The sequence below is a fragment of the Microtus ochrogaster genome, chromosome X (genome assembly GCF_000317375.1).
Source record: "Microtus ochrogaster isolate Prairie Vole_2 chromosome X, MicOch1.0, whole genome shotgun sequence".
Taxonomy (NCBI): Eukaryota; Metazoa; Chordata; class Mammalia; order Rodentia; family Cricetidae; genus Microtus; species Microtus ochrogaster.
The window spans coordinates 60,983,708-61,010,232 of record NC_022026.1 but is presented as its reverse complement, the minus strand read 5'-3'; the positions used below and the strand labels follow the sequence as shown (position 1 = coordinate 61,010,232).

At 38.0% G+C, this 26,525-nt stretch overlaps 1 protein-coding gene across 1 annotated transcript; it reads right to left on the bottom strand.

Annotated features, from left to right (window-relative positions):
* Window positions 1–8,332: 8,332 nt before the first annotated feature.
* Window positions 8,333–24,582, bottom strand: Fundc1 (FUN14 domain containing 1). The gene is made up of 5 exons (XM_005358946.3): window positions 24,400–24,582; window positions 23,570–23,726; window positions 19,988–20,063; window positions 9,650–9,778; window positions 8,333–9,017 (listed from the first exon to the last, which is right to left on the bottom strand). Exons 1-5 carry the CDS (start codon window positions 24,425–24,427, stop codon window positions 8,940–8,942), a joined length of 468 nt encoding a protein of 155 aa, XP_005359003.1. The 5' UTR covers window positions 24,428–24,582; the 3' UTR covers window positions 8,333–8,939.
* Window positions 24,583–26,525: the final 1,943 nt, after the last annotated feature.

The window sequence follows — 26,525 nt, the reverse complement described above, 5'->3', positions numbered from 1 at the left end:
GTTGTCCTGTGTGACAGCTGAGAGCTTACTGCTATGTTGTGTCACAAAGACAGCCTACCTGTGCCCCGCCCCGCTCGCCCCCAAAATCATTGGGATCACCATGGAGGAGCCTAGGGTAACCATACAGGTAGTGAGTAAGACTCTATTGTTTTCTCTGATACAGAGTGCATTTGGATTATGTTTCCTGATCAAATTTATCCTTCTCAGATATTCCCGAGGCTACAGCAGCCTAGTCAGTCCTTTTTATATATAAAAATGAGGCCTTGCATTTTTCCTTAGCTACTCGCAGAGAAAGGCCAGTCTAGAAAGTTTACCTTGCTGACAGGTTTCACACTAAAACAAATATCCATAAAACAGGTTTCAATGTAACTTTTTACTATTGCTTTCTTTTCAATGACTGCTCTCAGTAAGCAACCATCTGTGTCTTAAGGTAAATTATTAGTTAAAAAAATTATGGATGTCTAAGGAAATAATTTAAGATAGGTATATACAAGTTATATGGGTCTGAAAAACCGATTTAAGGTTGCCGAGCAGTGGTGGCACATGCCTTTAATCCCACCACTTGGGAGGCAGAGGCAGGCGAACCTCAGAGTTGGAGGCCAGCCTGGTCTACAAAAAGATTTCCAGAACAGCCAGGGCCACACAGAAAAACATTGTCTTGAAAAACAAAATAATTTTTTTTTGATTTAAAGTATGTGAAAATAAGACTTAAAATGATACATGATATTAAGACTTCAAAAGTTCAGAGTTTTAACATCATGACCAGTAGAATACTGATAAGATATTAATCTAGCCTTTGTAAACTACTGGCTACTATTATCAAAGTCACAGGCCTGAAAATTTAAATTTCTTTTGGTTGTCTTCTAAGTATAGACTTAAAGGTACTTCTCATTGTGCTGAAAAACAACTCTGATATCTTCAGCTCTCGGGACAGAGGAAAGAGTGCTTATGACTTTAACCCAGAATCATTTTTCAGGTCCCTAAGCTTTTGCTACTTATGGCTGAAAGACATGAGTTTGCTCCAGCTGTTTACGAACAGTTGTTAACGCTTTCTCTATGAGGATTCCAGTACAGAATACAAACAGCAGTAATATTAACATACCTAAAACCTTTACCTCTGTTTTTGTAAATTAAAGAGAGATCATGTAAGCTTCAGAGTCACAACTTGACTGTCACAGGTCAGGTGAATTCCAGCTAAGTATTGCTGTCCTGTCAGTCATCAGTCTAAGTTTTGCCATCTATTGCCTATTCCTGAGGGTGGGTCTTCTATTGTTCCAACTACCAGGAACACAGGCATGGAAGTTTCAAATGTAATAGTTTCCCATAAGTTCCTGAACTTCACCTTCTGTACCTAGTCTATATCTGTCCCTAATTTCCAATCAACTGAAGACATCAAACTGCCAGTCTCAGATGGTCCTTCAGAACCGGGGAGTCAATGTAAACCAGATCCTTCTAATGGGATTTCCTACCAGTTCCAGTTCCCATTTTGAACCAGTACTCTGGACTGCTCCAAAGCTGCCTGTACTTCACTAGTCCCAGGTGGCACAGAAAAACTTGGGCAGCTAAACAGATATATCGTGCTCCTTCCTGACCTTGGAATGGCATTCCTGCCTTCCTGGGTCCTGACAAAGACTTCCTAGCTGAGAAGCAGTTATAGAAGAGAGTACATTGCCCTTTCATCAAAAAAAGCTGGAATGTTTAAAAGTTTAAAGGAAACAAGTTCCCTGTAGTAATACTTTTTTTTTTAAATCAGGAACACCAGCCTGCAAGAAATGAACACACTGTTCTAGAGCTAGCGGGGAATAATGGGCTACTAACCTTAACTATGCCATCTTTAAAACATTAGCCCTATAGACTAGGTATCAACTTGTACCTCAACATGAATCAATAATTTGATTCATATGATCTAGAGCCAGTGGGGAATGTGTAACTAAGGAAACCCTACTCTGTACCAAGTACCCTCTTTAGTAGCCACTGCCCTCTACCTTAAAATCCTGAAAGTTGAGCTTCTAACAACCTACACCCTTCCCCAAAATGGTTTAACTTCTGTGAGATATTTAACCACTTGCTCTGGCTTCTGTAAAATCTGCTCAACACTGTACACAGTGGAGAAAGCATTTCATGTAGCTGAGGGGAGTGAAGCAGTTTCTCACAGAGCTACAATTTCCACAGAAAAGATAACTGTGGTATTCACCTTTAAAAACCCTATCCTTAGCCCCTTCTGGGCGGCACACATTTGATTCAGTATTAAAGCTGTCTATCACCATACTGCCAGTTTTCAATAAATTCAGATAATTACAATTTCAATTGAGTTCGTGTTTGTTGGGCCAAAATTATCTCAGGACCTGTACCTCGAGGCCTATAGTACAGAGAAAATCCTGGCTCAAAATCTAGGTAGACACCCCTCCAGCCAGAGGGAGGGCTCAGCTGTCTCTCATTGGCTGGAGATACCCCCAAATTACACTATGTCACTTAACCTATACAAGCTGATGTTCATAGTAATAAATTAAGTTCCTGCTTTGACTTGTCTCCCTATCGCTTCTGACTGTCCTGCATCATGGGACTGCGGAATGGGTAGATAGAGCACTCACCTTTCCCTGGGGATTAAGAAGGCTAAGGAAGCCTAGCATGTGTTCCTCCACCTAGTGATGGTGAACTCCATAACATCTACCATTAGTAAAGCATTATACAGATTGTATACCCCCAATATAAAATCAAATCCAAAATCTAAAACATTCACCAAATATGTACTTTGTCACTGTCTACATGCTAGATATATTCAAATAAAAAATTCTACAGCTTGGCTCATGTGATAGATCACAATCAAAATGGAGGCACAAAACTTTATGCAGCAACCCCAAGAGAAACTCCCCAGCCTCCTAACTGCGTATTAAAAGGTATTATATAAAATTACCATTACTGTTAGGCTACATGTAGACAATGAAAGATAAGTGAATTTTGTGTTTAGGCTTTCAGTCTTAGACTGCACAAAGGAGCAAGCTAGCTGAGCAGGCATGTTCATCTTACTTCCAGGAGCCCCTACAACCTTGACTAGTCCACTATCATGGATTATAGTATAATGTGGTTCTCAACCTTCCTAATGCTGCAACCCTTTAAAACAGTTCCTCATGTTATGGTGACCCTCACAAATAAAACGATTTCATTGTTACTTTATAACTGCAATTTTGCTACTGTTATGAATCGTAATAAAAATATGATATGCAGGATTACATTGCAGAGGGGTTGTGACCCACAGGTTGAGAACCACTGGATTATTTATACCCTTGACCTCTGAGCCAAAACAAACTTTTCCATCCTTAAGTTGCTTTGGTCTAGGTATGTTGTCACAGAAACAGAAACAGGAAAAAAAACCAACAAAAAACAAAAATAAATAGCAAAACAAACAAGCAAAAAAAAAAAACTAAGTCAGGAAATATTCCAAAATATGAAATACAAAATACTTCAGACCCCCAAGGTTCAGATAAGAGAAATTTAGCCAGTTCCATATGCCATACAAGCTAAACTACAGATTAACACAATTGTTTCAGGTAATGGTCAATTTATAGGAAGAAACAGCACAGCCTGAGGGGAAACAAGGAGATGAAAGGAAAGTATGGAAGACTACTGGTACTAATTTACATTTGCATACAAATATTTTCAAAAATCTCTCAAGAGATTTATAAATTCACAGTAAAAGTGTTATCTTTTGCTGGCTGGTTTTATTTTTATTGTTGCTATTGTTTTGTTAACTAGCTCTTACAACTTAAATTAACCCATAATTCTTGTCTATGTTTAGCCACACAGCTTAGTACCTTTTCTCAGTACAACATGCTCATCTTGCTTCCTTTGTGTTTGGCTGTGTGACTGATTCTCTGGCTTTCTTCATCCCAGAATTCTCCTAGCCTAGTTGTGATGTGGGATTCCCTTCTGTATGCTGTGAATATGTTTGATTACCATTGGTTAATAAAGAAGCTTCTTTGGTCCTATGGCAAGAATAGAGCAAGGCAGGAATCCCAAGCAGAGATAGAAAAAAGAAGGCATAGTCAGGGAGATGCCATGTAGCTGCTAAAGGAGACAGATGTTGGAACTTTACTTGGTAAGCCACAGCCTTGTAGTGATATACAGAATAACAGAAATGGGCTAATTTAAGATGTAAGAATTAGTTAATAAAAAAGCCTAAGATAATAGGCCAACTGTTTTAATTAAAATAATTTCTATGTAATTACTTGGGTCTGGGCAGCTGGGAAACAAATGAGCAGTCTCTGCCTACAAAATGCCATGCCAACATGGGCCAGCTACATCCACATAAAACCTGAGAGAGGAATTCTAGACACAGAAAAACAAGAGTTAAGCACAGCTTCTTGGTAGCAACATTTTTTTTTTTGGATGGGCTCTGATTGCTTACAGTGAGCAGGGGCACCACGGCTCTTTTAAGAGAGGTCTTATTGACTCAGGCTTGGCAGCAAAGGCTGCACAGCTTCTTTAAGGGAAGGCTTCCTGGTTCATGTTAGTTGCATAAACAGCTCTGGCTCTATCAGGAGGCCAACTACTTAAATGGGGTCTGTTAGCAGCATGTTACAAATTGCTTAATGGTGACATAGACCCACTATGACCCTGGAACTGGGATGGTGTGCATGGCTCTCTGGGGCAGTGAACATGTCTCTGCCATGTTGGACTGGACAGAGCAAGCAGGCAGGGCCACAGAGTTGGTTCTAGCCACGTCCACTTAACATTTTTTAAAAAAGCGCTCTTGGACAGAAAATAATTACAGATATACACACAATAAAGACAAATTCAGATGGAAAAGACTTCTAAATGGGTCACAGTGTTGGATAAATGTACATAGGCTTGAGAGAGAGAGAGAGAGAGAGAGAGAGAGAGAGAGAGAGAGAGAGAAAAGAGTATAGTTATAATAAAAAGTACAATCATAGATTAAAGTAGTAAAGATAATAAAATAAATATAAAACTTGTAAAAAAAAGTAATAGAGTAAGAAAAATAAGCCATGTAAAGATGTAATATACACAGAGAGTCTGGATTATGCATATTTTGTGTTTCTTTAAATTTTTTGACTGTGAATGAGCTAGATACAGAGACATTTCATTGTACTAGCTGCTAAGTTAAACCAACACACACACACACACACACACACACACATATATATATATATTTTTTTAAAGATATCTTGACTTCAAAATTTGAGTCTAAGGATATGTTGCTTTGGAAAAGAGGTTCTGCTTTTGTTTCCACAGAAGATGAGAACCTGTAGATTCCTTCCAGGCTAATATGGTTTGATTGAACAAAACCACCCTGAAAGGTCTCTGCAAACCCCCAAAATACTTCACCCAACAAAAAGCAGTAAGCAGTTTAGAGAAAACTATGCCCAAAATCCCAAATATTGTTTATAAATGTTTATTTACATTTAAAGGGGGATATGATATAGACATGAATAATTAAGGTATATATATATATATGTATATATATATATTTCTGTTCTTGTTTAAGGTATTGTGTTTGTGCAGCTCATTTAAAAATGTAATGTATAATTAAAATACAGGTCATCTATAATAGTTAAGCTTATAGTCCTATTAGTTAGGTTTTCTAGATGTACAGAGATATATCTCAGATGGAAAGGAATTCTTCAAATCTTTCAAAGACTAACAGCATATGACATTTAAAATATTTTAAAAACCTAGGACTTTTACTGACAGTGAAACATGTCTGCTTCTGGCAGTACCAATTACTTCAGAGAGGTTGATGAGTATTGAAGAAACTCATTATGGGATTTACCTTCAATGTGACAAAGTTAGCCATTTGGACAAGAAACTGCTCTTTCCTGGACTGCTTGATGGTATGCTGTATGAACTGGACATGCAGGACCCACAGAAAAATGACTGCTGAAGTTGCCTAAAGAAAGTGAGACAGTCCTTCAGGGTTCCTGCTTCAGGAAAGAGTCTGCCAGACATTCTGCAGGACACAGAAAAATGTGATTGATAAACTGCCAATATAGGTGGAACTGTCTTTGAAATTTCCTGCTTCATGGAAAAGTCTGCCAGATACTATGGGCTTGTAGCCTGAAGATGGGTGCCCCAATGTTACCAAAGAACTTTGGGTGACTGTTCAGGCTGCAAGATGTTTCTTTCAATTCTAGAGTTTTGAAAGTAGCACATAATGCACTTTCTGTTAACTTAGGTAATATTATATCCTTCTAGAGTCTTTGATGGAGTTGAAGAAAGATAGTTATAATTAAAAAAGATAGATTAGATATAATACTTTGGACTCACAAAGATAGGATAGATGATAGAGTATTTTCCTTAATTTGTCAAATATAAATGGACTAAATATTGTAACTATAGTCCTTGTTTGATAACTGTTTTGTTGTATATAATATCACTATGTTAAAGTTAAAACCTTCCTTTTTAATTAGAAAAGGAAAGATGATGTAGGGTTCCCCTCTGTATGGTGTGAATATGTTTTATTACCATTGGTTAATAAAGAAGCTGCTTTGGGCCTATGGCAGCATATAGAGCAAGGCAGAAATTCCAAGCAGAGATAGAGGAGAAAAGAAGGTGGAGTCAGGGAGATGCCATGTAGCTACTGAAGGAGACAGATGCCCTGGAACCTTACCAATAAACCATAAATCTCATGGCAATACTTAGATTAATAGAAATGGGTTAGTTTAAGATGTAAGAGTTAGTTAATAAGAAACCTAAGCTATTGGCTGTGCAGGGTTGTAATTAATATAGTTTCTGTGTAGTTATTTTGGGTCTGGGCATCTGGGATATGAACAAGCAGCCTCTGTCTTTATGACTGCCCCACCTATACATCTTGCCTGGCTACTGACCAATCAGCCTTCTAGTAAAATAATATGAGTGACAAAACTTTCCAGTGTACAAGAGCATTATCCTACAGCAAAGGTCTCTCTATTATATATCTCTGGCTATCCCAGAACTCAATATGTAGACCCAGTTCATCTTGAACTCACAGAAATCTACCTGCCTCTGTCTCCTCAGTACTAGATTAACAGTGAGTACCACCACAAACAGCCACTGTTGTTTCTTGAGACAGGAGCTTATTATGTAGCCCAGGCTGGCCTCGAGCCACTGTGATCCTCCTACATCAGCTTCCTGTATGCTAGAATTATTGCAGTGTACCACCATTTCTAACTCTGTTTTCATAGTATATTTGTACTCTTAAAGGAATTTCTCTCCACTCATCCTATGCAAACAGCTCCCATATTGCTATACAATTCTTCAAACTAAATTATGTTAATGCCTCTAATTAAAAGTTTAGAGCAGGCACACTGTGTTTCCCTACTCTTCTAGCATATCACCCAAATAACAGACACTAGAAACATGTTCAAAATGAAAACTGAGACTGGAATTCTCTGAAGTAGACTGCCTTGCTGCATAGGAGCACCCAGGTATGGTGCTCAGAAGCAGGACCATGGTTCTACCAACATGATCTGAACACAATCAAGATATTTGCTCCTTTTACTTTAATAGCGATGAAAAGCTTAGTCAGTTAAAAATGGAGAAAATCTCAAAAAAGTATTTATAAGCACAATCACTTTATATGAAGAAACTGAGTTTTATTTAGCACTCTATGAGGCACTAATAGGAATAAAAGAAATTAAAAATCAATTCCATACTCAAGTTTAAAGAACTTCAAAATAATAAAAGCACAAAGCTTGTAACCAATATCAGAAATATGAAATGACATTTACAATACATAAGATATACTATGGGTGCTTCCTATCACAGGGAGATAGTCAAAATAACTGCAATGTTTCCATTCTGAAGACCCCAACCTATACTGTTCTGCTGTTTTCCTTAATGCCAACAGAAAACTCTAAGAGCAAGACTAACAATACTGAAAGTTCTTCTAGGACAAGGGAGGGTCTGAGCAAGTGTGATACTGGCCCTGAGAAACAAGTAAACTGGCCTAGTATTCAAACAACATAAGGCTACCAATGTGCAAGAGCCACACAATCATGGAAACGATTATATTTAAGCTATAATTTTATAACTACACAGAAAATCACAGTTCTTTAGACAAAAAGTCATATTAAACTATTACGCATTTTAAAGTAATCTGTACATTTTGGTGAAGAGGCCAAACTTATAATTAGAATTTTTAGAAATAAAAAATTAGATGCATTTGAAGTTCATAAAATGTATCAATGACCCAACTAATAACATCCTCCTAAGTTAGTTCTCTCTAGGCTATCAAAGGTAAATAAATCAAACAAAAACAAAAAACTAGAACATATAAGGAAACATTTAAAAAACTGTAGATATGAGAGAAGGAAAAAAAAGTGTTTTAGGCATGTAGTATTTCTTTACAAAAGCCTTTAATGTAAAACATACTACATAAGCAAAGTAAGAAACATGAGGAAAAAAAGATTGATACATCAGAAGAGTTTAATAACTTAATAATTCTATTGTTTCTACAGCCTTCCATAAAGGGGTAATACAATTCTTCAGTTTATTGCAAACACATTTTTTAAATGTCAGCCATAATATTGAAGCTGTAAGACATTTTTTAAACATTATTGGCACTATACAGTAAAGCACAAAGAACTTTTAAAATAAGACAGGGTAATATTTTATCAAACAGTACATATAATAGCTTTTTTTCTGTCTCCATATATCCAATGACAATATTCATAGACTAGCTTCTAAACAAATGTAAATTAAAAAATTGGCAAAAGCCATAATTTGTTCAATAATACTATTATTACATACCACACAGGTTGTCTTACAGCAGCTACTAGCTTGTCAAGCTTCAAGTGGCAAAAGCTAAGCTGTTGCATTTGCAATTGTCTAGCTGGTTGTTCCTTTCTCTGGAGATTCTGGGGTCATGTGCCATTGAGAGATCGCCCTGCTGCCACCAATTCTCTTCTCATTGTTGGATCCACTAAGATAGAACTTTCGAGTCCTTAAGATGCAAGGCCTAGCAAAAAGCCTCCCACAAAGCCACTGGATATCACAATGTTCTGCTTGATAAATTCTGTTGCCTAAAAATCAAAATGTCAATAAAAATACTCTTAATTATGCTACAAAATAGATGAAGCTTGAAATATTACACTGAATTGAAATAAGATAGACAACAAAAAGACAAATGCACAATTCTACTTATGACCATTCTACCTGTGAGTCTCAAAGGAGAATGGAGGACTAAGGGGAGGGCAAACTTGGGAAAATAGTATTTAATAAAATCAATTTTTAAATTTTGCGAATGGATAGAGGTAATGACTGTACAGGAGCATGAATGTACATGTCTCTGATTGTATACTTAAGCATGGTAAACTTTATCATATATTTAACAACAATAAAAATGTACACTTTTTTAAAAATACTCTTAATTACTGAATTCAAGATAAATAACATTCTCAATTATTTTCTTTTGTTGTTTTTGCTTGTTTTTCTTTCTTGAAATGGAGTTTTATTCTGTAGCTCAGGCTGACAGGCTGGTTTATAATTCATGACAATCCTCCTTACCCAGTCTCCCAAGTGCTGGGAGATGATCCACCACACCTATCTAAAACATCATTAAAACAATGCAATCCTCAGTCATAATTTGTACTGAAACCTATTACCAAAAAAAAAAAAAAAAAAAACCAGAAAGCAAAATTGCTCATTGTCTTACTTCTTCAATTATATTGTTGATTTCGGGTGCTGCTTTATTTGCTCGTTTCTTAATCTGTCTTTTTGCTTTGTTAACATCTTTTTCAACTCTCTTCCAGTCAATCTGCACATAGCCACTGTGACTGGCAACCTGTAAACATGCAATAAAAATGACTGTCAAATCCCAGAAGTAGAAGGTCAATTAGATTTACAGGAATTCACAGAGCTTCTATGTAAGAAACTGTTACTGAGTTACCAATTTACTCATTCAAGAGGCACTGAACAAAGACTTAAAGACTCCACTCCTCTTAGGAGTACTCCTAAAAGTATATATAGTATGTGCTGGGAAAGATTCAAAAAGCTGTATTATAACTATAATAGCTGCTTTTATCCTACCTTTTAGAATAGAAATAAGCTAAAAGTATAGATTATCTGAAGTATGACTAAAAAAGTACCCTTTAATTAAACAGATGTGAAATAGTAGGCAATCAGTTGACATGTCATTAAAGAAATATAAAATAGCCTGATAAAGGATCTTCACTAGCTCTGAATCTACTTAAGAAGAAAATGTGGGGAAAAGGGAACTTCCATTCACTCTTGGGACTACAAGTCGATGTCACCTTTCTGGAAATCAGTGTGGAGAATTCTCAAAAAAGCTAAAAATAACTCTACCAAATGTCCCAGCTATAACATCCCTTGGCATATGCCCATAGTACTTGACATCCTACTCCACAGACACTTGCTCAGCTATCAATGTTCATTGCTTCTCTATTCACAACAGCTGGCAAATAGAAACAGGCTAAAGTCCTACAACTGACAAATGGATAATGAAATGTGATACATATATACTATGGATACTATTCCACTACAAAAAAAATGAAAATAGGGCTGGAGAGATGATCAGTGGTTAAGAGCCCTGACTGCTCTTCCAGAGGACCCAGATTCAACTCCCAGAACCCACTTGGCAGCTCACAACTGTCTGTAACTCCAGTTCCAGGGGACTCAATGCTCTCATACAGACATGCCTAGAGGCAAAACACCAATGTACATAAAATAAAAATAAACTCCTGCATTCAAGAGAGCCTTTTAAACAAAAGAAAATTGAAATAATCTGCAGGTAAAGGGATGGAACTAGAAAATATTTTATTGAATGAGGTAACCAGACCCAGAAAGACAAGCATTGCATGTTCTCTGTCACCTGGGGTTCCTAGGTCCAAATCTTCAGATGTGAGTATATAACCTGGGGTAACCACAGAAATTAGAAAAAAAAAGGGACTACAGGCATGGGATATGCTAGAAATTGGAATAGTATAATACAAATGATATGAAAGGGAAAAATGGACCATGAGGCTTAACTGGCAAGGGGGGAGGTATTATGGAATAGTCTTTTTGTACACTGTAAAGATTTTTCTTTACCAAGGTACCTTCTGATTGGTTTAATAAAAGAGCTGAAAGACCAATAGCTAGGCACAAAGAGATTAGGCTGGAGACTCAAACTAAGAGGGTGCTAGAAAGAAGGGTGGAGTCATGGGAGTCTGAGGAGTCAGGGGAGAAAGCATGAGACGCAGAGCAGGCAGAATGGGGGAGGTACACAGTGAGGTAAATAAACCCCAGATTACACACAGCACACAGATGAATAAAAATGGGTTAATTTAAATTATAACACCTAGCTAAAAACAAGTCTAAGCTGTCAGATGAATATTTGTAATTAAGTCTCTGTGGTTATTTAGGAGCTGGCTGCTGAGACACAGAAAACTTCTGCCCACAGGGAGGGAGGTCAGTACAGAACAAGGGGCATGAGGACAGGGAAAAATAGCACTATAGATGTTTGAAAAAGCCATAAGGAATCATATTACTTTTTATTTACTGAAAATTACATATAATGCACATTAGTGTTTATATATACATATATGTACCCCCACAGACACAAAGTTATGTCACTTGGGCTGACAGCCCTACCCTAGGAGCCACTGACAGTTAAACAAAAAAATTCCAGTACTAGACATGAAAAATGTTATCTTGAGTTGGTCAGGGGAGTCCAAGAGACTCCCAAAATAATATATGCTATTGCTATTGCCTTTGGCTGTCCCCCAGAGATTGAAAGTATGTATTGATGAACACAACATTCACTTTAAACAAAGGACTTGGAGGATCCAAATTATGTCTAATCTGAAGTCTCCTCCCTGAGGACTCTAACTCTCATAGTAACAGAAATGTACTATACAAAATGCCAAGGGAGGAAAACAATCAATATACCTACCCGTCCATTATGCCTATGAACCATAACAATGACCAGACTGAGAAGATATTCTTAAAGGTAAAAAAACAGTGACACTCATATCTTGGTAGTAACCAACAACTATCTATTTGGACTTAAGGCTTCCACAGCTGAGGGAAAGTACAGCTGGGACTTACTAGAAGCCTAGCCAACCACCAGAACTAGTGAGATCATGGATCTTGGAGGGGTACCTACTACTGCTACTTTCCTTAATAAGCACAATCCTTAACTTTGCATTCTAAATACTTATCTTGATAGCCAGATAAGTGCAGCTTTTAACCCTCATCAAAGCACCTTTGCTTTGCAGTAGATGGATATTACAGAATACCACCCAGACTTGACAGATAAAATCTATAACAAAACGCTTGCACCTAAGGCTCTGGGAACATCTCAGAATAAAAGAAAAGAGTCTAAGAGTCAGAAGACCAGGAAGTTTGCTGTGAGATCTTGTCACCTAGAAAGAGCAGAGAAATCTCACCAATATGGCTGCTTAAAGAGGACCTAAACAATGACAACACCAACAGACATGCGGAGCCCCACCCCTGGACAAAGAATTACAGGCAACTCTGAAATGTGAAGAATTAGTCAACCCCAGGGAAGAGTCTCTAATTGGTTATCCAGTTTCAAATTGCCATCCCTGAAACTACATACAGCACTAAATGACAAGGCAGGTTGCACTTCTATATGAATGCATTTATACATATATGCAACAATAACGAAGAAAAGGAGGCCATGAATTTTGAGAGAGCAGTATATAAAGAGAGTTGGTGGTAGGAAAAGGAAGAGGAGTAATGATGTAATTATATTTTAATTAAAAAACTTTATAGTAATTCTTTTCCATAATAAATTTCATACTATAAGTCCTTTTTATAAAACTACAGCTAAATGCTTATTCATCTTAAGAACCCTAATATGAAGTTACTGGGCCACTGAAAAATTGGAAGAACAACAGCAAGATGTAACCAGTATAATTAAAATATAAATATAAATAAGCATATAAGTAAATAATTGAACTATATATACTATTATAAATCACTATCAATCTCATGCATTCTTTGTAGGTTTTTAACTATATATAAAATATTTGAAATAACAAAAATATCTGATTTCATTTAAAGAGTCTGACTGGAATCTTAGGATTTATTTTCTCTATGATTAACTCCACATCGGAATTTATCTGCAGTTCTTCTTATACTCACTTACCGGCTATCCCATCAGACTCCAGCCTCAGAAAGAGAGGTGATCAAATTGACTGGCATATGAAAACTTTTCTGTTAAAACCTGATACAGTGATTTGGATATCATAGGCACAGCAGTGACAATGAACTTCAGAGAAAGTTTTTTCTATATGAAAGTTAAAGATATGCCTGAGTAATTAAACTTGTTGATTACTTTGAAGCTTTTGTAGTATTTAACCTTAGGTTGAATTTCAACATTTTTTTCTTACTGAAATAAGAAAAATTTCATCCATGTACATGGCTTTGGTTGTTGGTTAGAATGGCCAAAAGACTATCTATGTTACCACACACTGGCAACCCATAATTCAACTGTCATTTCAAGATTTACCAATATAAGTTACAAATTTTAAAAGATTAATAAGTATCATAAATTACATTGTTGATAAAATAACAACAACAAAAAAAAAACCTTAAATTCACTCCCGGAGGTGACTGCTGATCTACTTCAAGCCCACAACTAAAAATTAGAGGCCATCTAATCAGACAGATAAAATAAATTCTCACAAATACAATTCTATGTATAAATTTAAAAAAAGGTAGCTGCTACCAAAGTCAGTAAATCCAGTTAATTTGAGAAAAAGATTTTGTAGACACTCCATTTTGAAGTAAAGTATCATATAGTTACAATGGTTAAGAAATCTTGAGATACATAAGACATAAATGTCTCTCTAAGTTCCCCTCTTCCAATATCTCCAAGCAATTCAAGCCTTTCTCTGTACTCTCCACACCACAGGTACACATCCAGCTTGGCCTTGACCAGATGATTAAATTTGTTTGCCACTATCTATCTCTTCTAGTGAACTATGAATCTCTGTGTCCCTAGTCACAAATGATGTCATGCAAAAAGACTAATGAGAAACACTGAATGAATGATGATAAAGACAATGAATAAATACTAAATCTCCAAAGCTGTATTAACCAACCTGATTCAAAGAATACCCTAACAAAGTAACTGGGCCAGATTAACCCAAAGGGTCCTATCATGTTTATCAGTGGGAGGATGGTTTCCATCTGACATGGATATAACTCACTACCACTGAAGCAATTTCCTTAAGAAGTTCATGACTATCACCCTTATAGAGAGACCTAGTCAAACTGAAGGGAAACAGTCTGAACGGAGCAGTACGCTGCAGTGCAATGATCAAGGATAAATCATCTGCTCCCAGTGAGATTCAAGTACATCTAACCTAACAGGCAAGTGCATCCTCAGAATTGACCATACAGGACCCACTTTAGTCCTGTTTACTTTTATCTATATAATTATAAAGAAATTCATACCAGCAGACTGGAGAAGAGGTGGTGCAATGATGACCACTTTTTGAACTATATTTGACTTTTCTACAACATTTCAATATTTAATGAAATTAGGTAAAAAGGCTTTGTTAGAATAAAAATTTCCCAGTTAAAAATAAGGAGCTGATGGTACAGCTCAGTGGTAGAGTGCTTGTCTGACATGTAGGAAGGACATCCTGGGTTAGATCCCCAGAAGCACAATAATAAAACAATAATGAAATGTTAAAAAATAGCATCAAGTTTTCAGATAAAGATTCACTGCTGCTTGAAGTTGTAAGGAGGTAGATGGGGCTTCCTACTTTTGAGTCTCACCATTAGTAAGTGATCAAGCAGAAACACAGAGAGCCACATTCAGTGAGAAACCCTGCCTCAGAAAAGAAGGGGCACATCAACCTCAGGCAGCAAAGACATGGGCAAGTGAACCTACACACATGAATACACCAAATACACATACATGCCCACAATAAAAATATGAGTTAATAAAGGAATAAATGAATAACATGAACACTGATGGTCAGAGAGGATAATGCACAATTGAAAGAGCTTCCCATGGCTAAATCTATAACAATTTGATCAAGAAAATGGTACTTAAATTTTAACCCAAAATATAAAATAAAAAGCTAAGTTCATACTGGTATAATTTAATAAAAATTAATAAATAAAGAAGAGACAAGTCTCCAAAATTTTTTTTTCTTTCTGAGACAAGGTTTCACCATGTTGCCTAGGCTAGCTTTCGATTCCTGGGATCAAATAATCCTGCTGCCTCAGCTTCCCTAATAGTTGGAACTATGCAGGCTATACTACTAACCCTGACTAGAAACTTTTAAAAGTAACTTATGTAGACACTTGTCCTCAGTGAGGTCACTCCTACTCCTCCAGTGTGGGCTGCCCTAGTGATTTCCTTTTAAGAATACAGACTGGAAAGAAAGGAAATTGGTATGTACTTTCATAAAGGGATAGTGGAAATACAATAAATATATACTTACTAGAAGCACTTGACAATCAAAAGGCTTCAACATGTTTGCTTTGTGTTAGAGGAACGTGAAAAATGAAAACAAATGGTTAATTAAAGATCTGGGATGTAGTTCAGTGAAACAGGGCTTGCCTGGCACGCATGAGGCCCTGGCTTCAATCTCCAGTACTGTAAATAGAGAGCTATCACTGCAGTGTTATCTGGAACACTGAAAAACTAGACTGATAAACAGTTTGTTCAGATGCTAAGAACTTCATGCATGACAGATTTGAAGCAACACTCTAGACCTAGAGCTTATAAAATCAGTTACTTCAAACTAGCACCTAGCAATTAAAACAATTTTCAGCCCCTGCCACTTTTAAGAACCTTTTATTTTTACCTCAAATCACAGATGGGGTGATAGGATCAAATTTCATATAAAGACAGTCTACCTCCTCAATCTCTTTAAATAACTATAAATAGCTCAGAGGAATTAAAAATATAAGCACAGGATAGGGCTACATGTAGCTCAGTGGTAGAATGCCTGCCTACTATGCATGAGAACCAAGTTCAATCCTCAGTACCAATAAATTAATAAATAGAAATAAGCAGAAATGAAAAACTCAGCTAGGAGATAAGGTGAAGATATCTCCCAGAAAATAAACCAAAAAAAAAAAAAAAGACAGAACTAAAAAAATCAGAAAGATAGGCTATAAAAATTAGACAGCCAGTCCAGAAGATCCATATCACAGGAAATACAGGGGCAGGGCAGCAATAAAAAAAAAAAAACATAGAACAAAAACTTGTTTGCTAATATCAATAAAATTTCTGAACTGAAAGGGACCACAGTGGATAAAAACAGGCCCACAGCAAGAATTAGCAATGTCACAAATCAGAACACTGGGGACACACACACAATAAAATCTTCTAAGCATTTACTAGGACATGGGAGAAGGGAGGTATGCATACAAATGGTCAGGTATTAGAACTGTTTTAGACTTTTAACAGCAGCACTGAATTTGGAAGACAATGTAGCAATATCTACACTGAGCTTAACTATTACTCAAATGTGAGATTCAGTGAAATTTTCGGACATTCAAAATCTCAAAAATTATACCACCCATGCTTATTTTCTCCACAAGTTACTTGATGTGTGGTTTGAATAGGTATGGTCTCCAAAGACTCTTGTGTTTGGATGCTTGGCCCATAGGGAGTGGGACTATTAGGAGGTGTGGCCTTGATGGAGTAGGTGTGGCCTCATTGGAGGTGTGGGGGATTTGAGGTCTCAAATGATCAAGCTATGCTCAGTAACACAGTTCACTTCCTGTTGCCTGTGGATCAAGAAATAGAAGTCTCAGCCCCTTCTCCAGCACCATGTCTGCCTGCATGCTGCCATGCTTCTCACCATGATTATAATGGAGTAAATCTCTAAAACTGTCAGCCACCACCTCAATTAAATGTTTTCCTTTATAAAAGTTGCTGCAGTCATGGGGTCCCTTCACAGCAATACTTGAAGATATAATAATGGAAAGATGTGTCCCTTGAAAATAGGGAAAAAAACAATATGAGACACAGGAAACAACCCAAGACAGAGCACAGGAAAACATTCAGAATGGTACTGAAAGGAAAATCCCACGAAAACAGGCATATGCTAGGCCTAGAAAACAAGCAGGACAAAGAAGCCTGGGACAGCCCTCTCCAGAAGACTAACCTGGCTGCCTAATGCATATTCCCAGGAGAGATTTAGATAACAAGAATACATCAAAAGAAAAAAAAAAACCAACTTTCTTACTGTAAATAAGAGCCCAAACCTTCCTAAACTGTATTTTTGTGCTTTTTCTATTTTATAAAGACTATTTAGTTTTTCATTCTGGTTTATTTGCTTTATTTGCCTGTTTGTTTTCTAAAGAGAAAAAGGTTTGGAGTTGTATGGATGAGGAGGTATGGAGTATCAATAAAAAACATGAATTCAAGTAGCTCACTTAACCCACAGTTACTTAATCATACACAATTATGAGATAATACTCAAGATGGGCCCAAAGGGCATGGGGGGGTCAGAAAGCATTCAGGTGTTTAATTTAGGTGAGGTGGGGCTAGAATGGGACAACTCAAAAACTAACAACAAATATTCCATAATGTGAAAACAAGTGAACACCTGCTAGTAATAGATCAAAAACTGCTCAATCAACTCAGTGGAAAGGAGGCTCTGTGAAAAGTTAAAATCGTTGCTTCAAAGGAGGGGAAAATCGGGGTAGAAGGAGGCAGAGACTTAATCTGCAACAAGCGCTACACAAGTATCTGTTCCCTATATACAAGCACATATAACTTAAAAAGCTGAAATACTCATACATCAATGTCTACTTTAACTTAAGCAGGGGGAGTGGAGAACTCTGTAATTGCTTACGATTCATTAGTTGGAAATAATACTGTGTTCAGACCTGCTCTGATGTCTATTTTAAGAAGGCAATATGAGAAATACCTACTGAAAAACATTTAATATTGTTAGTAGAAAAGCTTTAAGTCCTAACCCAAACTGATACTTATCATTAATGATAAGCAAAGGTTATGAAATATGGAGTCAGGCCTAAGAATGTGAGGCAATTAACTTAAAAGCCTTTTCTTTCTCTAGCTTCTCTTTCAGGTTCCTCCTACTGCCTTTTCAAGGCTAATTGTATCTAGGGTGAAAGCAGTTTGATGCAGACAGGACCTGTGCCCTTCGGACTTCAAGACTTCAAAAATCCCAGGCTTGGAAAAGCAGGAAGTAGCAATGATAAAATGTGGGCTTGAACAGTGACTACCAAATGTATTTAAATGGACTAAAAGGCGCAGAATAGATGAAAACGAACACACAATTCAATTCTGTTAACAGTTTTAGTATATTCTGTTTCACTCTAGTTCCCTTTGCACTGAAAAAAAATGACAACTCGGTTTTCAAATTACCGATAGACTTAAATATGACCTTGATTCTATACAAATGCAAGTCAAAATTAGCTTAAATAAAATTATCTTCCATGTAAACACTAATGTACACCCAAAAGACCAAATTAGAAATTAATCACACCCTTTTACCTACACCACAAGAAATAGCGCTCTTAATATTGTTATTAATAGAGAATATATCCTTAAAACAGTTGGCTAGTGCACTACTTAAATTAGTGCATAATTCACATAAGTTCTATCTCTTTGCACTGAAGGTGACTACTCCATTGGTTGTTACAGGATCAATGGATTAGGTACTAGAGTCAGATTTTGGTTGCTACAAACAGCAATCATTTCTTAAATCTGGTATAACCGCCAGTTCTCTCCATCTTTAAAACTGTTGCTAACACTCATTCCAAAAGATTTTCAATTATGAGATTTACTATAGTCGATCTTCTTCAGGAAACAATATTTTGAGGAAAAGACATACCAATCAGACATGAATAGTAGACAATATCCTCAAAACATTCTCTAATAGCAAAGCATTTTTAACCCCTAAAAGAGGATGAACAAAATTAAAATTTTAATCTACCTATCTCAGAAATAGGATTATGGGTATTTTTAAACTTTATTTTATACTTTCTGCATCTTCCTTTCTTTCTTCTTTCTTTTCTCTTCTTTTCCCCCTAAAGTATATAACTAGCTAAGTAGGCCAAGGCTGGCCTGATCTCTAGATCCTTCTGTCTTAGCCTCTCAGCCTCTTGAGTGCTGCAATTTCAGGCCTATACTGTTAGGAATCAGTCCCCCTCCACTCTCAGGCTACCTTCAGCAACTCAGGGCCAGCAGTCCCTTCATCACCAGCTACCAAATACAACACATGCACCCTTAAAATGTCCCAGCCATCACAGACAGCTCTCCCATTCTCTGTATGGCTCTATTTCTCTCCCCTGCCCCCCCTCCCCTCCAAGGGAGACTTTCACCCCACCCCAAAAAATCTCTTGCCTGAGATCTGTTATGTGGTGTAATCTCTGTGGCATTCCATTCCTTGGCCCCAATCCATCCACCAAGGTACTCTTCCACAGAAACCCTACTATATAGCATCACAACTGGCTCTAGTTCTTTTTTTTTTTTTGAAAAAGTGTTAGAAAAATGTTAATAGTTGCTCAGCTTTTGACAGAACTAGGCATTAGTTTATGAAAAATACAATGAATGCACAATGTGATCTATAAACCAAATGTGGTTGTACACATCCATAATCCCAGTTTACCTGTAAAATTCAAAGGTTCAACTACTAAACTACAGCCCCAGATGCTTGGTTTGGTTTGGTCTGGTTTGAAGATGAAGTCTTGCTTTGGACTTGTACTCCTCCTCCCTCATTCTTTTGAGTAGCTGGATTATGGATGTGTGCAACCACACCTAGTTCAAAGCTATCTTCTTATCTTCTTAATAGTTGATATCTCATCATGCTGTGCATATATTCAAAAATCTAGAAATATTTAGTTTGTTTTCTTTTATGACAAATGCAAGCTTTTAAAACTCATTACAGTTAGTCCATAAACTAATGCCTAAAAGAAAAATTCTACCTTCTATTGAAATGAACAGGAATTAAAGGAGCTAACATTCTCTGTTCCCATGGGCTACCTATATATGCAGAAGCAAGTACATAGAGGTCTAACATACCTGTAGGAGAAGAAAGCCACCACCTACGGCAGTTGCTGCAAGTTTTCCAACCTTCTGGAATAAAAATCCTGCACACCTTTAATGACAGAAATAACAAAAGACAAGAACAATAAGTGATACACTAAATTTCTACATTTTATTGCTTTCCTAATAAAAGCTTAATGTGTTCCCATCTCTTTTGAGAATGTCCTTTGCCTGCTCAGAAACTTTCAGTGTTTTCCTACAGTCGTACAGGGTAGTTAAAAATGCACACTCTATTCTAAAATGTCTGAGATTTGCTGCAAAATGAGTAAAGGAGAGAAGAGGGAGACTTAAACGGAAAATAAAAATAGCAGCTACTGAAACCAGTTGTGAGTACTGAGTTCATTATACTCCTTCTACATTTGTTTATATAAGATAAAATTTCCCACAGTAAGTCATTTCCTTGTTTTGCTTCATGCGGTCAAGGTGTTCCATACATCTGGCCAACATGTACTCTACTTAAAGCAGCTCCAACCCAGTTAGTTTCAAATGCATCATCATCTTTATTTGAGCTATTAATCTTTCCAATTCTACAGATTCCTGCCTAGCTCTGCCTATGAAAAGCTTTCCTGTCTTTTGTGTCATTTTACGCCCTATATCGCCCACATTTCTCATACTATTGATTTTCTGGATTAAGCTTGTTTTGTCTCATCTAACTGTGGAGTGTCACCCTATATCTCTGGAGTGAACTCACATTCCCCTCAATATTCCAGATTCAAATTGCACAAACGAATTCCAGAGTTCTAACCCTAGCCTAGTACACTGAATTTGTGTGTCCCACAAATTACTGTCCTTCATGAGACTTTACTAGGAAATAAGGCTACTGTTAATGTAATTAGGTAAGATGAAGTCATACTGGAACACAGTAGGTCCTTACTTCAATTTGAGTCATGGCACAGAGACACAAACACAGTCAAAACAACTGCTACTAAGGTTCCAATTTCTGTTATGGTACCATTCTCCATTGCCAGTTCACATTCATTTCAGATTTCTTCATGTTTTTTAACTCAAAGTTTTCTAAACCCCATCTCTAAAATTGCTTTTTCCTTTCTACCCTTTTGTTAATTTTTTGCTGTCTCTGTGGGTGTGTGTGTCTGAATATTCACACACAGAGATGTCCAAGTACAATGTTCATGAGTTAATTCTCTCTACCATGTGAATCCTATGGTCCTATGGATAGAATTCAGGTGATCAAGCTTGGCATCAAGCCTACTTGCTGAGCCATCTTGCCAGCCCTCCTTTCCACTCTTAAGAGTATCATTACCTTGGTAATTTAATGTTGGAATTCCATAACCATGCTTCTAGACCATGCTCTAACAACACCAGAATCAGTCTTAAAGGCCTCCAGATTTCCTAGGAACCACCCATTCTTACACTAGGTTTCACTTCTTATGACTGGACAGGCACCAAAGCTATAGAGAAACCTTGTCTCAAAACAACAACAACAACAACAAAAAAAAAAAAAAACCCTACAGCTACCCACCTACAGCTAAATATAAGCTCCTCAGGTTATCCTTCATGTCTCAAATAGGTGTGATGTGTTATGTTAGGTTCATGCCTATTAACTGCTCCTCTTTTATACCACAAACACACCAATGTTATATTCTAAGAGTATTTCAAAACGTTACTACATTGAATCTACACTATAATCCAAGTCATTACAGCAAATCACCTATGTAACTGCCGATTTCCATCAGAGGTAGAGTGCTTAGCAAGGCCCTGAATTTACCCCCAGACTAGATAAAAACAAGAAACAAGCCACCTATATATCAGTGTCCTATTACACAGTTCAGGCCATAGGATGGCTCAGTAGGGAAAAGCACTTGCCACCAAGCCTGAAGACCCAAGTTTGATCCTCAAAACCCACATGGTAGAGAGATTTGATTCCTATAAGCTGTCCTCTGACCACCGCACATGTACTGGGACATATCTGTGCCCCACATACAAGCAGATCAATGTCAAAACAAAACACAAACTCTTACATAGCTCCTGGATTGAATACCTGGCAGATACAAATAAGTCAATGTATGTGTTATCATTATCAATAATGTCTTCCTCATACAGGAGTCGGTAACAAAGGCTCAGAAAAAGAAGCAGGAAGTCTCCACACTACCCCAAGGTGGATGTTCCCCAAGCTGTGTACCACTGCTAAAAAGCATCAGTCACTAAGACAACCATAACTTCTGCTCTGCCTTTAGGTTTTTCAAGAAAACCCAGCAATTATGGACTTTTTTCCCTCTTTGGTTGCCTTTTAAAGTCAGGGTTTCTCTGTAGCTTTAAAGCTTGTCCTGGAACTAGCTCTTGTAGACCAGGCTGGCCTCGAACTCAGAGAGATCCACCTGCCTCTGCCTCTGCCTCCTGAGTACTGGGATTAAAGGTGTGCACCGCCACTGTCCGGCTGGGCCTTCTTATCAGGTTTGGTCTACAAGAAGAAAATGTGCAGTAGTCCTATAATTCTATTTCTCAATTATTTTTAAAATATCTTTTAACATCAAGCTTTTAGCCATGACTCCATCTAACCAATCACCTCTGGCACCAAATTATGAATTGATTTAAGGGAGACAGAGGTGTTATCATCCTACAGTGAATTATCTGAATTATCGGAGTGACCAAGGCCCTCAGCAGAAATTTCTGTTATAACTGGGGGATCTTTCAATAAAACAGTATTAATATTGTGCCTGTGTGCCATGGAATGTTCACAAGAGTTGGCTTTTGGTTGTTTTAAATTATAAAAGGGCGTTTACAAGAAGGCATAGGGGAGCATCATTATTCCAAGTTATATGTAAAACACACATGAAGAAATATCATTTACCCATGCCATGTGGAAGTATGTATTTTAATTAACACAAGCTAAGTTTACTTTAGAATGTAAAGGAAAAATGCTTACAATTTAAGCAGTATCACTTCAAAAGAGAGTCATCAACATTTTTCAAAATGTTGAACTGGTTCTGCCCTTTACTATCTGGTTAATCTTTCATTCCAAAAATAACAGAATTAAAATACATTGATAGGCGTGTTATCGTGTATCTGAATTGTTGCCCAGGTAATGGTTATTTACCTTACTCCTTATTGTACTGCACATTATTGCAGAATAAGTAATCAGTCCATAACTCTAACACAAAAGCAATGTTGTCAGATCTTCAAAGCACTACCAGAATCTGAACTAGCACACAAAATAAAATCCGCTGCATCATCATGAATAATTTTTGCTGAGCATTAATGCTTCTATGTACAGAGCTGCTAATCCTAGAGGCCAGTTCTGCAATGGGAGTTCTCATAGGTTTTTCCAATGGTTAGCACTGAACAGCAAGTAACAATTTACTTAAAATTGACTTGCTAGATTTAGAAATTTGACAACGAATCAAAGGAAGGGTAACAGGGGAAGAGTGGAACTATGGTGAGCCTGGGACAGAGGGAAATCACCAAAATCCAGCAAGGAGTGTCTGAAGGTTGATCTACCTAGTTACATCAGGGGAAAGCCCCAAAGGTGTGCTTGACGGGCCCATTTACAAAAGGACAATAGCTAGGTTCCCACAGAAATTGAATGAAAAAGGTTCTCACCAGCCAGTCACACCACCCATTACAATCTGGGTAGCTACTGAGTATTTTTCTACCATAGGTCCCGAGCTGTGGCCAAATACTCGATTCCACCAGTGGTGTCTTCTTGCGTACTCAGTTAAATCCAACACTTCATAAGACTCGTCATCGCTTTCATAGTCTTTAAAAAACACAAAATGAAAAATATCGAATCAATCTATACTCAGAAACCTCTCAAACTGTTTTAATAAAACCTGAGACAACTCACTGTCATGTTTGGCCTACAACTAAAACTGGCCACATGGAAACGAATGAACAAGATTAACTCAATCCCCAAGACTAGGACCTCAGGAGTAAAGAGCATAGCAATACCATCATCCCCCAGTTCCTTTACAAAGACACAGGGACGCGCAGGCAAGGGCCAGTGAGTTAAAAAGCAGTGAGTGGTTACTCGCCCAGTGAGAATAAGGTCAAAGCAGGGTCCATTTCCGTTGTGGGAAAATAGGGGAGAGGGCATGTTCCTCCCCTGAAAGAACAGGTCAGGAATCCATCCACGGAAATGACAGAACTGAAACGCAACCAACAATCAACCCTCCTAACCCCCCTACTGTAGTAAAATGGAGAAGGGCTAGAGGTGGGGGCAGGGCAGGATCCGGCCTAGGTAGGTGTTAAGGGAGCCTGGTGAGTTCCGCAAAGAGGGGAAGGAGACGTTTGGTTTGGAGGGGGGTTGCTCAAAGAGGCTATGTGGCCACCAAGCCCCAGAAACACTGGAGGGGAAGGGAGAAGCACCGTAGGAGCCAGGTCGAGAGCTGTGGGCCGCATCCCAGTGACTACTTCGGACCGTGGCTGCTCACCTTGGGGAGGGGGGTTCCGGGACGCCATGATACCGCCGGCGGCCAGTTCGGGGTGGTCCCCGCCCGCCCTCCTCTCCCAAACACTTTAAAGGGCGCTCTAGACCGAGGTGGAAGTCTATGGTCTCTCTTTTTCCTCAGCCTCCTCCTCCAGACAGTCTTGTCACCGCCCACTCTTCTCAGCACTGCCCCTTCAGCACTTTGTGCGCAGCCGCAAGACTCAGGGTTAGGGGCGGATTAGTTGGGTCCCCGCCCTACGAGGGCTTCTGGGAAATGTAGTCCAGTGCTCTGCTCCTGGACTTCCCCCAACCCCTCTAGAGTTTACCCGAGAAAATTTCCTTATTCTCTTTTTAAAGCTGAAGGAATAGATGGAGGAACGGCTCTGGGTAATGAACAGGACAACCATTTTGGTGTCAGCAGACTGTCCTTAACCAGCATTTAGTCAGAATTCTCCTCTGAAGCTGTCTTTCTGATTAGATTGCCTCCTTAGGTCCTATCTTTAGCCTCCAGTGGTTGCAAGAATCTTGTTGACTTTAACAGAAATTTCATCCCTGCTCTTCGCTTGATAGCTAATAACCCAGATCTTTCTTCAGTAACGCTTTTAAATTAGCTTAGCAATAAACACCCCTGCACTGATTGTTGTGCCCAGATTACGACCCCCAGGGACAGACCACCAGAGAGGCCCAGACTACAATATGCAAGGTTTAATCAACATAATACAAACATGTTTGGAACTCATCTCCATCCCCGTTACAGCGAGGTAGAGAGAGGAGTTGTATCTCCTTTGTGGGGTAAGCTTTAAAGGCATAAAAAGAGAATCTTTGAAGATGCTTTGGCATGGGTACAAGGACTTTTGCTCCCTCCCATTCTGTTAAGTCAGCTTTCTCCTTGTTCTTAGAGCAAGGCCACTGTTCCTGAGTTAGGCCAACTTTATCAGCCTGTACCAGGTGGCTGGCTGGGCTGAGCTAAGTCACCTTGTGCTTTGAATCTCCTGGGTGGGAGAGGGGAAGGCCACTATCCTCCTGGGAAAACATTCTGCTAGGAAATTTCTTCTCGCCCCTTTGAGAATAAGGAGTGAGGTTTCCACACTGATGCCTCCTCTTGGTAGGATTCCACACCTTGACCCTCTCACTCAGATTATGCGCTATAAATATCCAACATTTTTCTGTATTCCAAATTGAAATGGGCCCATTACCCATTTTAAGAAGTGTCAAGATAATTTTAAAAAGTTGTTTTGTTGTTGGGTTTTTTGTTTTTTGTTTTTTTGGTTTTTTTTTGGTTTTTCGAGACAGGGTTTCCCTGTGTAACAGTCCTAGCTGTCCTGGAACTAGATCTTGTAGACTAGGATGGCCTTGAACTCACCAGTGATTCACCTGCCTCTGCCTCCGGAGTGCTAGGATTAAAGGCATGCACCACCACTGCCCGGCAGTAAAAAAAAAAAAAAAAAAAAAAAAAATGTGTTTTAAGCACTATACAAGAATTCCTGGTTTCAAGCCACATATTCCACAAACTTCTAAGGGCTCAGCAAGATACAGAAGTTTCTTTTAGTGACCTGTTGTTAGGAAGTATAGGACCACTCTGAGGGAATTGTTTGAGAGTCAAGAAGACATAACTCTTTAACTTGTATTTTTGTTTGTTTGTTTGGTTATTTTAAGCAACGTCTCACATAACCTAGGATTCTCTGCAACTCCCTGTGTAGACCAGGCTGGACTGGTACTTGCACAGATCCATCTCCCTTTGTCTCCCCAGCACTGGGATTAAAGCATTCATCACCAAGTTGGCTTATTGGTTTTTACATATGTCCTCACTGTGTAGCCCAGGCTGGTCTCCAATGCTGGATTCCTGTGTCTTGCTCTCAAGTGCTGTGATTACAGACATTCACCACCATGTTGAGATTTTTAAAATCACTATTATTTAAATCTGACATAGGGATAAAGGCAAGGTTTTTTATCACAACTATTCATGGAATTCTATAGAATGTAAAAACATATTGGGTACCAAACAGCTAATCCACGTCCACATAAATTATCACCAAACTTATTTAAAACATGAATTCTATCTGAATTAGCTGTATAGGTAAACTGAATAGCCTGTTTTGTATTCACATTAGTGGAAAGTTAAGATATTCT

What these genes read in the sequence shown, in the direction of transcription:
- Fundc1 (XM_005358946.3), bottom strand. Translation starts at nt 24,427, where the DNA reads ATGGCGTCCCGGAACCCCCCTCCCCAAG. An exon ending in GTGGCTTTCTTCTCCTACAG is followed by an intron (nt 9,779 to 19,987) that starts GTATGTTAGACC and finishes GCATGTTTACAG; the next exon opens with GTTGCCAGTCACAGTGGCTA. An exon ending in TCAACAATATAATTGAAGAA is followed by an intron (nt 9,018 to 9,649) that starts GTAAGACAATGA and finishes TTTGATTTTTAG; the next exon opens with GCAACAGAATTTATCAAGCA.